This window comes from Empidonax traillii, unplaced genomic scaffold (genome assembly GCF_003031625.1).
Source record: "Empidonax traillii isolate 1590-97213 ecotype Southwest subspecies unplaced genomic scaffold, ASM303162v1 scaffold32:size1966603, whole genome shotgun sequence".
NCBI lineage: Eukaryota > Metazoa > Chordata > Aves > Passeriformes > Tyrannidae > Empidonax > Empidonax traillii.
Window position 1 is genome coordinate 566,573 of NW_020955225.1, and position 15,809 is coordinate 582,381.

The following is a 15,809-nucleotide window of genomic DNA, read 5'->3' on the forward strand; positions in this document are numbered from 1 at the left end:
TCATGGGGTTTTTTTGCAGAACAGTTGGCATGTCCTCTCCTTGGCCATTCATTTTCATGGTTGCAATAGACAATGAAATTTACTTAAACTATGCACTCTTCTGTAAAATTAATCATTTCAAAATGATATCTTAATTGGAAATTGAGTGCTCTTTGTGGTAAAAGGAGAGGAAATAGTGCCAAAGAGGACTGTTAAACTGAAATCCAGGCAAATGAAATTACAGTAGCCTGTTAGCAGGAACCTATTTGGAAGCTATTATTTACATGAAGCTAAAAGACATATTGGATTTATATGCTCAGGATTGCGTGTATAGGATTCATCACGGTTTAGGGCAGCAGTTCTTGGGGTAAGAATGTGACTTTTAAAAGCAATTTAATCAGCAGCCACAGAGAAAGTCCTGTTTCTCTTTTACTCTTCTGTTCATCTCAACAGCCTCTAAACCCTCTCTTTGGGAAGCTGAGATGAAGAAAGCAACAGGTGACTTTTAAGATCACCATAATTTGTGAACTTGTTTGTATAAACCTGTTAAGTTTCCAAAATTTTAAAAACTTATGACTCTACATAATAGACTCATATCTGTTAAATATTAGCGTACAAAAATGCTGCAATTAAAAGTCTCCCTTATAGATTTATTAGTTATTGTATGTTCATTAAATAACAGATAATGAGTGGAACTGATCCATTGAGGATTAACAGCTATGTAGTAGATACACATCTGTTATGTGGTTTTGAGGCTCACTTGTTATTTAAGGTACAATAACTATCCTTTTAAACCCACAGCCAGTGCTCAGCTGGTGTGGCTGGAGTAGGGAAATGCCCTCCCATGCTCCCAATCTCACCTTCCCTTTGTGTCTCTGTAAAATCTCTCTGTAAACACAAAGGTGAGTGTGGCCTAAAGAGGTGATTTTAATGGGCAACAGAATATTCTTGTTGATCTTGCTGCCGGTGTATTTAATGAATTGCCCCAATAGGTTCCCCACAGCAGCTTTTTTATCAGATATTTCTGATGGAAAAACTATTAGAAACCACCATTCTCTTCCCAAAGCTACGTTATTGATTTAGGATACTGTCTAGCAAACTGCATAAAAAGTTCAGATGCTGCTGAGTTTGTTTTCAAAAGCCCACAGTAAATCACCACCAAGCTGCCAGATTGCACTTTCCTAATGAAACATCTCTAGATTAGGTTAGAAAGGAGGAAAAATGGCCAAGTTCTTTTGAGACAACTTTCCCAGATGACACTGAAATTGTGGTTTTTAATGAGGTGGGGGCAAGAAAATCTCCCTTTTTTATAAAAAGGAAAGTAATATTTCAGTTCTGAGTTTCCACAAGGAGCAGTTGATTGCCAGGGATGGGGACAACTCCAGTCAGTTTCTGGAGTTCTGTAAATTCAACCATCTCCTCGTTCATGTCTCTCCCTTGGAACTGCCCCTTCAAGGACTTGTAACAGAGATTTTAAAACACAAAAGGGATTCTAAGGTAAAAATACCTAAAGTATCTCAGGCCATGATCTGTCCCTTCCAGAAGGTTCTCATTTTTTGTTGGTCCTAGGACTAGGAATGAAGGGTACTGGAATTTTTAACTAATTCAGGAAAAGTATGCGTGTGGAAACACTGTGTTGGAAGGGATCTCAAGTGCTCTTACAGTCTCTTGCCTTAAGACAATATGAATTATTACTTATGCCATGCTTGTCTAACCTGTTCCTAAAGATTTTAGCTGATGAAAATTCCATGGCATCTTCAGATAATTTGCCAGTATAGATACATAGAACTGTAGAATTTAATTTTGCTCTTTTTTTTTTTTTAAATTTCTTACCCTTTTTTTTTCTCCTTATCTCAAGTGCTATGTATATTTAAATAAGAGGTTAATATCAAAGTTTCATGTACAAATATACACGTAAGAATTTGCAAGCACACTCTTACTTTGGTTACCCAGTGGTGCTTTTCATGCAGAATTGAAGTTCTTACCAGTGCCTCAGCTTTTATCATTTGTCTGGGTGCTACCCTGGGAAGGTATTGATGTATTTTATTTAGATAGAGAATCTAGTGACTTCAGAAATTTGACTGCATTCTGGTCACAGTTTAACACAACTCTGAGTTGTCCATTTGAAATGTGCCTCATATATACCGATGTTACTACCTGTAGATCAAAAGTAGCTTGTGAAAGAATATTTTATATGTTCTCATGTGTGAAAAAGTTAGAAAACAAAAAGTTACCGACAAAAAAAAAAAGGTGGCAAAAATGATTAGCAAGCTCAGACACAGGTAACTGTGCTTCTCTTTAGATGTGAGTTCTGTTCACTGATGATCTTGGAGACCATTTGTTGTTGTTATTTTAAGCCAACTTCATTTTTTCAGCGAAGTCCATGAATCGAATGGCACAGACCTTGTTTTATTTGTGTTTGAAGGAAAGGATCCAGGACAGCCCCTCTCCAGCCCCGTCCCTGGAGGACAGCCAGCGCCCCGGGAGCCACCCGTCCTCCCACCAGAGCAGCAGCGTGTCCAGCTCCCCGTCCCAGCTGGACAACACCCCCGACAGAATTGGTCAGTGCCCTGCAGCTCACGCTCCTCACAGGCATCTCAGCACCTCGGGAAGTTTGCTGAGGCAAATCTTTGTTTGCTGGGATACTCAGGAAAGCACTCACTTGCTAAAAAATAGCCAGCAAGTGCCTCGCTGTAGTTTGTTTCATTAACTTCGTGGCAGTGCAAAGCCCAGCCCCTCACGTTCCTCCTGTGCCAGTCTCCACCCAAGCCCAGAAGGCATCACTCTGGCACAACCGGCTCCTCTGCCGTGCTGGGGTGAGGCAATGCTGCTGGAGGCACCTGGGATTCGAAAAGAGCAAGATATCTTTTTCTTCACATGGATGTGAGGAAAGTCACAGATTATATGATGACTTTCTCGTTCCAAAAACCACCCTGTGCCCACACATTCCCTCATCACCCCGAGGCTGAGGGCTTTCTGGTTTCTTGGTGTCTCCAGTGCAGCTTTCACAGCCTGTGCACTATTGATCTGCCATTTAAAATGCTAATTCAGTCTAGAGGAGGTTTTGATCCTATTCTTGGTGCTTCCAAGAGGGATCTAGGACAAGTCAATTAACATCTCTTCACGTCAGTGTGTGTCAACACCGTTTTCTTCTCAGGGCCTGGAGCCCATGCAGGCATTGCTGAGCTAGATTTAAACTGCAAAAGCAGTCCATGTAAGTCAGAGCAGACTTCACTCCCATCCAGGAACCACTCAGCTGCTTCCTGAGATTGTGCAGTGTTGACTCTGCTCCCTGCAGCAGCACCACAGCACAGCTGACTCTACACAGAGTAGTCAGTGGAACCTGAATTCTTTGCCCAAACACGCACACACAGGGTAGAGACTAGAAAGTAGATTCCCCTCAGCTTTTTCAAATCTAAAATAGTACTGGAAGTACACAGGACAAGATGTAACTTCCTGTAGCAGCAGTGAAAAAGGGACTTTCGGTGTCTCTATGTCAGGGTTTAGTGCTCACTGTTGTACAGATATGTATATATACTTTCTATACAATATAAATACATAAGTTTTTATTTTTGCAACTAAAAAAAAAAAAAGCTTTCCTTAAAATATGGTGATGGAAGTTTGTAACAAGTGTCCTCACTGGAATAACTTGGTTGTCATTGGTTGATTGTAGAGAAGGAAGTGTTTTAGTCAATTTTTTTGTTTGTTTGTTTTAGTCAAATTTAGGAACAAAGAAAATAGGGCCTTGAAATTATAAACCTCGCACCTCTCACTCATCCTGCAGGTGTTAAATGAAGAATTTCCTTGAACATGACAGTGTATTGGGTTTTTGTTGTCACCTGTCAATTTGGGGTACAATCTGTCCATTGGTGGATTTTATTAATCTTGCTGCTTTATAAATAATTACTAATACTTAAATCCTTAAATGTGTTTTTCCCTATGAAGGGTTTCTGTGAAGTACTTTTTAAGTTAGTTAATTTGAACATTTCATAAGAAATCATATTCCTCTCAGGAGTAAGTTGGGTTCTGTCTTGGTATCTTTGTTTAATCAACTTGAGCAGATTTGCTTTTGCTGCATATTTTACTTGCCTCCAAGTGTTAAAATACCAGAACACTGACCAAGAGGAAATGCAATTTAATATTTTCCTTTTTCCTAATAATTTTTTACTGACAGTGTTATGTAACTGTGCCCTCTGATTCTTGTAGCTATGCTGACCAACAGCAGGGAAGGAGAACTCATTGACCAAGAAACTGGAACCAGCCTAAAAAAAGTACAAAAGGAGAAAGGTAAAAATACAGACTGTTTTCCATCTCGGGCATTTAATTGCCCTTATTGCATGTTTTATTCCTTTTTCTAGTATTCTGCATATGCAATGACATTATATTATTAATTTAAGAGAACTAAGTGCCTAATTGCAATGAATAATGTATCCAGTGAATTTACATGAAAGTGTGAGCAATCAGAACTTTTCTGTTTATAGAGTATGAGGGTAATATTTTGCTGGCCTTTTATTTGATTAGTCACGTGGTATTGTTTGTTTGCTTCCAGGGAGTGTGTGTGCAGAGTACTCTAATGCTGTGGGTGAGGGAAATAAGCCATTTTTTGTGTCTAATAATATTATATTACCTCAAAGTGGGAGGTAGCAAGGGAAGAGGGGATGTTTGGCCTGTAGGGATTGTCTGTAGGCAGGGATGTGTCTCCTCTGCTGGTTCTCCCTGTGTTTGTTGTTGGGTACTGGAGAAGGTGGATACTCAGGTATGGGCAGCTGTTTTGTTTCCTTGTAAATATAATAAAAAAATCAATCCTATGAGAGGTTCATTCTGGCATTATGTACAGAAAACACCAGGCAAAATGTGTGCCTGCAAAAAAAAAAGGAGATGGGATATAGTTGAAGAAATAAAAGAGAACTGAAGGTAAGTGAATTCTGGATCAATACTGCAATGAGATATACTGAGGGAGATATTGAGGATTTAGAGTGAAAAAGATGTAAAGGAAAAAGAGGAGACGAAATAAGCTAAATATACTTGTAAGTCTACTGTGAATGTTCATATTTAACATTTTATCATAAATAAAACCAAACTGATTTGTTTTAAGGTTGAGGTAATTTTCATGTATTTTCAGAGAAGAATAAAAAGCAAATACAGACAATTTTATGAGCTATTCAGAAGAGAATTTGGGGGCTCCACGTGCCCTGTGGTTCCAGAGTTATATAAAATTTGAGCAGTTTCATGATTTTGTACAGCAGCTCTGTTCCCTAGAGATCTGTGTCTGATCCAGTCTTGGGTAGGAAGAGCCTGAAACTTTTTCCTTACATTTTGTATTTTTGCACTCAATTCTCCTTGAAGGCAGAAGAAGCTGTTTTCTATTCACTGGTTTCTCTGGGCATTTAAGCACTTTCCTTATGAACCCCAAAAGAGCCTTTTTGTGCCATTCTGAGATAATTTTCTTTCTGGATCATCATGCTTAAATCTTTCCCTCTTGACTCCTGTTGACATTTATGGACCAGCACCAGAGGTTACAGTTAACAGCCATAGCTTCACTCCTAAGACTTAAAAATTACATTTCTGTGGTAATTACACAGTGAGTATTTAATCTAAATCTGAAAGTGTAGTTGATTTTAATTTTGTTGAACTGTGCCTGGTTTCTTGCCACATGTTCAGTCATTTTTCAGCGAAACAATTCAATATCCTGTGGGGTTCAAAGATGCAAATCGTGTAGTTCTTCTTGTAGCAGTTCTGTCACTCAGGATGGATGAAGGAAGGCACAGTTTAAGAATCTGAAAAGATAATTCAGAAATCCCCAAAAGCGTGAAAATAATTGAACCCCCACCACCTGTGATCCCAATTCCCAGGCTCCTGAGATCACTGACTATTCTTTTAACATGGATTAAATCACAAAGATCTGATGCTGACAATTCGTGTACCCTAATTCAGCTTAAGATTAAAGTTGTATAGGTTTATTCATTTCCTGGTCTACATTTTTGCATAGTGTTACCTTTCTTTAATTGATTATGTGCACGGAAATACGTCTTTATACATGTGTTAGTTCTGCATGCACTTAGGGCATATTTTCGGGATTAATTTAGTGTTCAGAGACTCACCTGCATCAGAAAAAAGGGCTTCCAAATCATGAAATGTTTTAGAGTATCATTTTAAGGATAGAATAAAGTTTCTGCTTTTCTACTTGGTCTGCACTGGTCAAGAATGAGAAATTATTTCTTTTTGTCAAGTAAAGATGTGATTTTCAAGTAATCCCGCAGCTCCAGAACCTGAACTTTTTCATGGCGTTTTAGTGGGAAAAATGCCGAAATTTTAAAGGCACCAACGTTGTATATCCAGCAATTCCAAGCTGATTTTGCATTTGGCAGTGTGACAGACCTATATTGCTGTGGGAATCTCTATTTTATAGGATATGGGCACGCAGTAACTGAAGGGAGGGCATGAGGAGGACAGTCAGAACTCAGCCCTGAAAGTCCTCAGCCAGTGTGTGCTCGGCCCTTCTGTCACCCCACACCACTGGGGTTATTCCTCAAGGACTTGTCTCCCTCCTGTATAGGTTCTTTGCTCCCAATACTATTATTATTTTCTTGTTCTTTATTATTTTGGGCTCTGGTGGACCTCAGTTACGTTGAATTTTAGGTCAGATGTGGACAGTCACTGAAGAGTGCGATCTGTGCTGCCTTGCTCTGCAAAAAACATACTTGTAACTTGTATACAGAGCAAGCTTTGTTTTTCCAAACCTGCCATTACTTTTACTAAGGCAAAATATATTTACCATGGAAAAGATTTTCAAAGTTATTAAGAAGGAATGTAGTTAAAATAAAAGTATCAACATTTATTAAGTATGACAAGTAAGCGGTTTATACAACCGTGGCAAACATATGTTTTCACATCTGTTTTGAGTAATATCATCATGATTTTAAAAATGATTTATAGCTCTGCAGGCCATAAAATGCCAGCTTTGCTGTAAGTTGGAAGTTTTCAAACAACAAAGAAATTATTGAAGGCATATAGTGAACATGTTTTTGTATTATACACCTTGACATAACTTTAGAAAGCTGAGCTCTCTGTAACAATTAAGATAGGAACAATTGAAAATTAAATAACTACAATTTATCAGCAGCACTACTGTGTGAAATCTTAGAATAAAAAGTGATAAAGATTGATATGATTATAGACAAATACTGTGATATCCCTCAGGATACACAGTTTTTGTTTGCCATGTCCCCTTTTGAGTGATCTCAGCACCAGAAAAAAATGTGCCACTTTGTTCTCATCAAATAATTTCAAGGTAATTAGGGCTGAAGAGAATATGCCTTAACAACAGTTCTTCTTTAAAAGACAGTTAATGTGAGGCTGTTCCAGTTGTGGTGATGTGTTTGCACATGTTGGTGGGGCAGAATTCCCAGGATTGGTGACTGTCTCAGTGTTAGAGGAGTTAGAGCCTGGTTACAGCCCGTACTTTTAAGCTTCTTGAAGGAGAAATGCCATTAAATCTCAATTACTCTGCATCCTTTCACTATCTTTTTTTAGGAAGTATGGTCAGGCTTAACATTAGAGGATAACAAAGTCAAACATCTTTGTAAGTTTGCAGTTGTTTTTTTGGGCTTTTTATAAAAAGATTACTTTTATTACATACCATACTGTATTTTTGTGAAATGTCTTTAACTACTATGTCACACCAGCATTTTGCCTGTGCACCCATGTTGAGGTGTGAGTGAAAACCATATCTGCAGTTTATTTTGGAATCACTAGTGCAAGGAAACAGTTACAAAATTCCCCCCTAGAACACAGCCCCATGTTTTACCTGCATGATTACTCACAGAAACTGCATTTTAAATTCATCTGCTTCAGTATATATCCTGGAAAAAAATATGTATTGTATGGGAAAGGATTGTGTTTGACACAGCCCTGTACAGTCTTTAGGGAAACCTCCATATAAATTCTGGCATTTAGGAGGGTGAAATGAGCCAGAAAAGAATTTGGCCATGCCTTCCAGCTGGATTTAGATGCTGGTACAATTTTTCTGTTTGAATGCATGACAAGAAATATTTCAGACTCCTAACGCAGGCTGGAGCAGTAAAAGGCACTGGCCCAGCTCTTGCCACAGTGAAATCAGTGAGGATGTTCATGGTGTCTCCGATGGGAATAGTTTGGCCAAAGCCTGATCCTTTGGAAGCTGCTCCCCAAACTAATACTGCTGGTAATTCAGACATGGACAGCATGGTCATGAGGTGTTTGGGTGCTTTGCTCCACCCTAAGCAAACCAGAGTAAAATTTCAGAGGAAAATATCATTAATGACCTGTATTGTCACACTTACCTACTGTTCAACAGTGTTTGAGTGGAAATAAAGATTATATTTGCAGAGAAAGTGAGTTGCTCTGCATTTCCCAGCGATGATATCCCCTCCTTTAGTCCAGTTATCTGCATTTCCAGACAACAAATCCAGGCTCCAGGGCTGTGTCCCATGTTCAGTAGACGGTAGTTCCCAACCTCTGCATCTGGCAGCTCTCCTTTCCCTGTTTATTATGGAACACCTTTCCCTTTATTGCTTCAAGGAGAGGGGAATTTTGTATCATTGCTGTCAGCTGAGTGCAGTATTTTCAGCTGGCCACAGACTACGGTAATGAAAGAATAACAATATTTATTTATTGTATTTCATTAGCGGAAAAGAGGTTTTATGCTGTTTAAATTAAGCATTGCCAAAAGACCAGGCTACTCAGGATGTGAGGGGAGGGGAATGAGCAGGTGCAGAACACCTGAAACAGCAACAGGCCCTGTGGAGGGGGCTTGTGCTCCAGAGAGAGAGGACTTTTCCAACAATTAATCTGAAAGCATCCAGATGGAGAGGGAAAGGAATAAGGAAGAGAACAAGGAGCTCGGAGCCGTACCATGCAGCCTCTATGCAAAGTGTGCGATAGGTGCCAACACTTCAAATGCTCCCCATGCTGTTCCTTTGACAGATCAATACTTGCATGTTAAAGATATAATGGGAAAAAGGCAACTTTTTCACAAATATGTTCATGAGTCTCCTCCTGAGATACATGAAAAACTCCCCAAACTAGAAGTGAAGTTCTGATTCGTTCTGGTTTTTGAGTGTGCATATTGGAGACCCCGTGGTTGTTTCATCAGCAGTGGATGCAGTAATACACTAAGTAATAATACAATATAATCATAATACAATAACTTTAAGGGTTGCAAGGACTTCTTTTTCCTAAAACCTTGCGTGACATACACAGTGGAAATGAGAATAATTCAGAGATATTTTTGCATTTTCTATCCTCTGATAACACTGAAATATAAGTACTCTAATTGGGGTAAAGGTGTTTTCCATAACTTTTTGTTGTTAAATTTAACCTACAAGCAAACTGACAACTGTTAAAATGGTGGCCTAAGAGTAATTTGATCTTTTGTCAGTCAAAAAAAAACCCAAACCCATAAAAGCAAGGCAAACTCAAACACTTAGGAGTCACAACATGTAAACAGACATTAAAGGTAAAGCTTTAGTTTTTAAAATGTCTGGACTCCTATAATTATGATTGTGTGCATAACCATTGCTGAAAGGTTTATAAATAAAAGGGCAATTAGGCGAGAGATGTTAGTGAAGTACTCCAAGGTGACACCTTTTACATTAAGGTTATATTACATCTTTATTTGCAGTTATTTTATGAATGCATCTTTTCTGTAGAGTAAAATACCTACTTCATAGTTATCTTGGCAGACGGACCAAGGCATTTTCCTACATTGATATATAATTTATTAATATGTTTTATTTAGTAGATTTCACTAATGTATTGCTTTCTAAACACTACATATTATTAGTCTGTACAAACATGGTGAAATAATGAAATTTTCTTTACTGAAAAGGGTTTGGACCAATTTTTTTAGTAAGGTATTCATGTAAGTGTGTGGAATAAAATGGGCAAATAAGAGGGAATTAAGGTAGCCACTCTCCAAGGTCAGAGTTACCATTCCCACTTTTCCTCCAATGCTGTGATTTTTTTTTTTTTTTTTTTTAAGTCCATCTTACTGAGCTATATCAGATTTGAAAAGCATAAGAAGAGGAGAAAAATTGCTGATTGGCACCCAGTGACCTAAGAAAAGTTTTGGATTAGGCCCAGGAACCTTTCCCTAAGAGTTAGTACTGGTGTTAAAGCTGACCCTTTGAATTCTCTGCTTGCTGATGCCTCTGTTGCAAAGTCATTAACCTGAGACCTGCAGTTGGTGACATTCTTAATGTCTGTGAGTTATTTAATAAGTTTGCCTTCAGTCCTCATTATGAGCAGTAAGATCAGAAAAATATGCATCCTGAGAGATTGCTGAATGTTTTTCTCATGTTACAGAAATCCTGGAGATCTGGGGGAATGCGCTGACAGGGGTTCAGCCTCCCCTGCCTGTGCTCTGGGAAGCACCAAACCTGCTCCTGGGAAACTTTGCTCATGTGTTTTTGTGTCCAAACTGTGCCTACACACAGAGAAGGAAGAGGTTCTGCTCTGTTTGAACCCATCCAGCAAACAGACGGTCACCACTGAAGTGTTTTTGTGTACAGGCAGTGAATGTTACTGGAAAACCATGCAGTTTCTAGCAAGGACACCAAAAACTGCCATCAGACACTTCTTAACTAGGAAACTGCTTAAGAGCCGTCCATTTCTGCATTCCAAACAGATGTTTCTTGTAGGAAACAGCATTTTTGGCTTATCTCTTGCATGTAGTTTAAGCCAAACCAGGTGAACAGATAATACTTTAAATTAGCAACAGAAATTATAAATTGGTTATTTGGAAAGTTTTGCGGTATTTGTGACCAAGAAAGACCTTCAAGAAATTCGCAGAAGCTGCACTTCATAAAACACAGTTGCCTTTTCTAAGGTTTGCTGACAGTGAGCTCGGCTTTAGAGTTTGTGCTCTTGCCCACAGCTGGATGTTCCAGATCAGTGAAATACAGTTCTCACTGTGACAGTAGTGTGTGCTCCTGCTGTTGAGGAGCAAATCCAGCACTGGTGGATGGTATTTTGTGTATCGTTTTCTTTGTGTTCAGGACTTTTTTTCTAATTTGAGTATCAAAGATCACTCTGTGGACTGTGTCTTCTTTGGTGTAATAGTTGCCACATAAAGGTGGCAATTAAGGGTTCTCTCTTCCCTGTTGAAGAGGATTTGCTGCCCAGAGGCTTCTGGGGACTGGAAGGTACTAGAAGAGTACTTAAACCTCACTTAAAGTTAAGTTACTGTTGGTGAGGCCCTGGCACAGGTTGCCCAGAGAAGCTGTGGCTGCCCCAGCCCTGGAAATGCCCAAGGCAAGGTTGGACGGAGCTTGGAGTAACTTGGGATAGTGGAAGATGTCCCTGCCCATGGCAGGGGGTGGAACAGGATGGGTTTTAAGGTCCCTTCCAACCCAGATCATTCCATGATTCTGTGAAATAGAATGGGAATTACAAGGAGGACATAATCCTTTTTACTCTAATGGGAGGATTTTATCAGTACCTATGTGAGCAAACTGGTCAGTGCTGGGAAGAGCCCACAGAAGAGGCTACCTGGGTTATCCTTTCATCAGAGTGGGAGGAGAATGCTTGAGTTTGCTGAATATTCCCAGCTGTGAATATCCTTCTTGTGCCAGGTACTCTAGGACTGATAAAAAAGATTGGAAGGAAAGGATTCTGAAATTGGATGAAAGTACAGAGTTAGAGAGACAGTGATTATTCCAATACAGAATTCCCCAGCACGCTTCTTTGGTCATCTTCAGCCATTTCATGTTGGTCTCAAAATACCAACTGATTTATTTGTTTCTTTCATTGTGTAGTCTGTGTGACAGTAGTTTCCCAAGCAGATTTTTCTTCTAGTTGACAGAATACGACAGGCTATAACAAGTAGTTTAATAAATAAAATTCTGCTTCCAGGTGTATTCTGAGATGTTATAATCTATAAAACATGGTATAGTTTTGAATCTGTCTCTTTTTACCCGTCACTGGAACTGCTGTGTGATATTTTGATAGCTTGACTTGGCTTGTGTGAATTTGCTGACATATCCCGTGGCTTATTCGGGCACGTGTTGTCAGGGAGGGGATACAGAGCTGTAAAAATTTTAATGACAGTTCAGTGGAGAGCCTCTCCTGGTGTGGTGGAATATGCCTTTTTGATGTAGAATATGTTGGATGATGGAGCATCTCTGGTAGATGGCTGAGCTGGAGCAGAAAATGGACTATGAGTGTGCGCACGTGCCTACTCACAGAGGTCGTGAAATAGGAATTGTTCAGAAAATAACTTGTTAGTTATACATCTGCCACCTCTGGAGACTTTTTAGATGCTCTCAATTAGGAGACCGGCCTGTATTTGTTATTGTTTCCTTGTTTTTTGTTGGTTTTAAAATCTAGAAAGTGATTGTAATGAAGGTGCCCTCCAGGCAAAAGTGTGGAGAAATTCACATATTAAAGGAGGAGTCACCAGAGTTGCTGTTTGACTTTTGACATTATTGTCGTATCGCCTCTGGCATTTCAGGCAAAAGGGATTTAGGTAGAAAGGAGAGCCTGAAATTGCTCTATAAAACCAGTATATTTATTTATACTGAATTTTCTTTTAGCTGATATAAGGAAAGCATAATGTTCTTGTAAAGTCACCAGGAGTCATAATAATGATAACGATTCTATTGTGACATAATTTCTCTCTTTGTATGAAGCTTTTGATATTTAAAAAAAAAAAAACAAAACAACCAAACAAACAATATTCAAAACTATTAAATGAATTCCTGAGAGACAGTTTTATTGCTCCAGGAACATTCATTATTAATTTCTCTTCATACACAAGTTTGGAAATCTCGACAGAAAATAAGTCAGGCACTTCTAGATTATAGTCTGGTAATAAGAATTCTTTCTAATATACAAGATAACTTCTCAGCACAGTATTTTAGGGTTAGTATTTTGTAAACATCACTGCCTATATGGCCTGTATTAAATACAGTATAAATCAGGCTGGAGCTTTAATTTTATAGAACTAGCAACCCATATATCATCAGTCATATAAAATGCTGAATCTAAATGGTCCCAAGTATCTGCAAAGTATGATTATCCTTCTGGAACAGTGGTAGCTAAATTGGCAGGATTTTTGGGGTTTTTTTTTTCAGCTATGAGGGCTAACCTACAAAGATACGGGCATTAATCAGTTTTAATGGTAGAACTGCAGTCTCAGAGTTTGCAATTTGTAGTTCTCCTAGATTTTTTTCATGTTGGTGTTGCTGTTTGAAGCAGCAGAGTGGTTGGGTTGGGGCCTACCTGATATGCTGGTAGACTCCAGTGTGTTCTGATGTTCAAATATGGAAATAGAAGCAGTCGAGGGACTGATTTCTATGACACTCCAAGAACGTCTCTTCCCATTCCTCTTAGGCAAATGTAGAGCTTCACGGACTGCTGTTTATTCCCAAAGCTTCCTTCTCATCTAAAAAGGAAAATCTCAGCTCTCTATACACAAAACTACCTATTTTTCTTTTTTCCCTTAAAGTTTACACATGGAAATAAAGCTACAGAGAAATTCCTGCTGGCACAGGGCCCTGGGTAGAGCAGCCAGTCGTGCACACGCTGCAGCTGTCCCGGAGGAGTTACTACATGAAGTAGCTGCAGCGTAGATTTAGAATGTTTCCATCACTAAAATGAGACTGTTTGTCTAAAAAGAGAGATTATAACAGAAGAAATCCAGAAGGCATAATAATACCTATTAAACCTTGTTTTCCAGGCTGTTGAATCAATTTATAGGAATATGTGAGTGAGCAGGAAGGGAACAGCATCTGGTAGCAATAAAGGTTTCCCTTCCTGAGTTGCAAAATGAGCTACGGGAAGGTGATTAGAAAAAAAATATAATGATTTCTGATAGAAATAGGTAACACTGCATGGGCTTTTAGATAAGAACTTGACAAACGTGTAAAATAAATGCAAAACTGGTTTTTGAAAAGGGGGGGAGATTACCGTTTTCTGTGTTGTGTGCCAAGGTTTGTGCATTTCAAATGTTGGCAGTTGGCTTCTTTTCAAAACTGATAAATAATGATGTTTGTTGTGGAAACAATTATCCTAAAAATAATTTAAAAGGACTGTATTCCCTTTTTGTTTGCCTATAAAGACCGCATTCGATTTATATATAGACAGAAAGAGCTCCACTTGCATCTATAAAACAGTTCTTAAATCATTCTAAATTATTGATGTGCACAAAGAACTCTTTCCGCTTTTGTTTGAAGTTTTATTTCTGCGGCGTTGTGCTTTCTAATTGTACTTTCAACTGCTATGACATCTGTTATCGTTGTTTCAAAAACTTTCAATACTCTTCTTTTTTAATGATAGACAGTCTTTTCAAAGACAAACTGTCTTCGTTTTGAGCAAGAAAAATAATTAGTTGAAAAAAGATCACTGATTTGGCCTGGGAACTCACCATTTTACTGTTGTCTTTTTTTTTTGCACAAGTTGCTGTTTTATATGATTCCAGCACCTATTCAACAGAAAGCTGGCCAAGAAGAATTCATCTCTGCAGCAACTCAGAAACCATAGAGCATCAGCATATGTCCCTTGCTTCCCCGAGGAAATCCAGGACTTTATTCTAACAAAAAGAGTACCAAGAAAGTACTTCACAAACTGATAGCCTCTATATGTCTAACAGATGGAAAAGTAAGCTACTATTCCAAGCTGTTGTGCCCAACAATATAGGAATAAAGCTCAGCAATTGGAGTGGAGATTAATGCTTAAAAGTCTGTTTGGAAATCCTTTTTAATACAACTGGTGATATGAATACGTGCTGCAGCAGTAAACAGGGTTCTAATGATCTGTGACATGATGCAAGCTGTGGTATAAAATCCAGGAGACATTTAAAGTATCCCAAATGAGGAAAGCACAATGTAAAGACATATCTTTGCCTGTGTTTCAAAAAAAAAGTATTTTTGCCCTGAAGGTAGAATAGTCTTTTTGAAAAATTGAAGACCTGGACTCTGGTCCTGTTGTGGTACACCATAACTAACCTTTAAATGAGAAGTTGCCTGGAATTCATATAATAATTAATACAACGCTTGGGGATTTAATTGACCACAAGATTAAACTATTAAGGAAAAAATTTCATCCTAATTGAGAATTGAACCCCTACCCTTTATTCATCGAGTGTCGGCTCTGCCACTTGAGTAGTGAATTGGGGGTTAATTGACTGTCTAGAATCTCCCAAGGAGCAATTATTTCATATAATGGTGCTAACATGTGCTATCATGAGGCAGTTTAATGGCATCCTTTTTTCCCCTGGATTTAGAGACATGTCAGGAGGACAGCAAGACAAGATTCTGGTTGTAGGGAAGGGAAGAAAGGTGTAAACAAAGAAAAGGACTTGGGGCTTGCTTTCAAGTGCCAATTGATAACAGTCAAAACCCAGGAAAGGTGTCGATGTGGGTTTGCAGTTGCAATAAAACCTCACCAGTTCTGGTTAAGAGCCCCCTGATCTCCATGTCCTGTCCAATCCCAGCACTCTCTCTGTTTCTGCTCAGATTCAGCTGTGTAATTTTGCTGAATATTTAAGTGTCCCCTCTTTTTCAGTGTTTAGGAAATATTACAATTCCCAGCTCAAGTTGTTCTATAGACTTAGAAATGAGCAACCTGATCTAGTGGAAGGTGTCCCTGCCTGTGGCAGGGTGTGGAACGAGATGGGCTTTAAGGTCCCTTCCAACCCATACCATTCTGTGAAATAACCTGTAAGTAATTTTACATAAACTACAATAAAATTCGTAAAAATAGGCTAGGTATACTTATATTTTTAATATTTTTAAATTATTTTCTTACATGGTGATTAATAAAATTCATTACTTCATAGCAGATTTTTCTGC

At 38.7% G+C, this 15,809-nt stretch overlaps 1 protein-coding gene across 4 annotated transcripts in view; it reads left to right on the forward strand.

Annotated features, from left to right (window-relative positions):
• DACH2 (dachshund family transcription factor 2) overlaps positions 1–15,809 on the forward strand; it is a 244,306-nt gene that overhangs the window by 193,286 nt on the left and 35,211 nt on the right. For all 4 annotated transcript variants that reach the window (XM_027911464.1, XM_027911465.1, XM_027911467.1 and 1 more), the window contains exons 6-7: positions 2,405–2,540; positions 4,186–4,266. In XM_027911464.1, the coding sequence (XP_027767265.1) occupies positions 2,405–2,540; positions 4,186–4,266 (217 nt within the window). The remainder of the gene's footprint in view (positions 1–2,404; positions 2,541–4,185; positions 4,267–15,809) is intronic.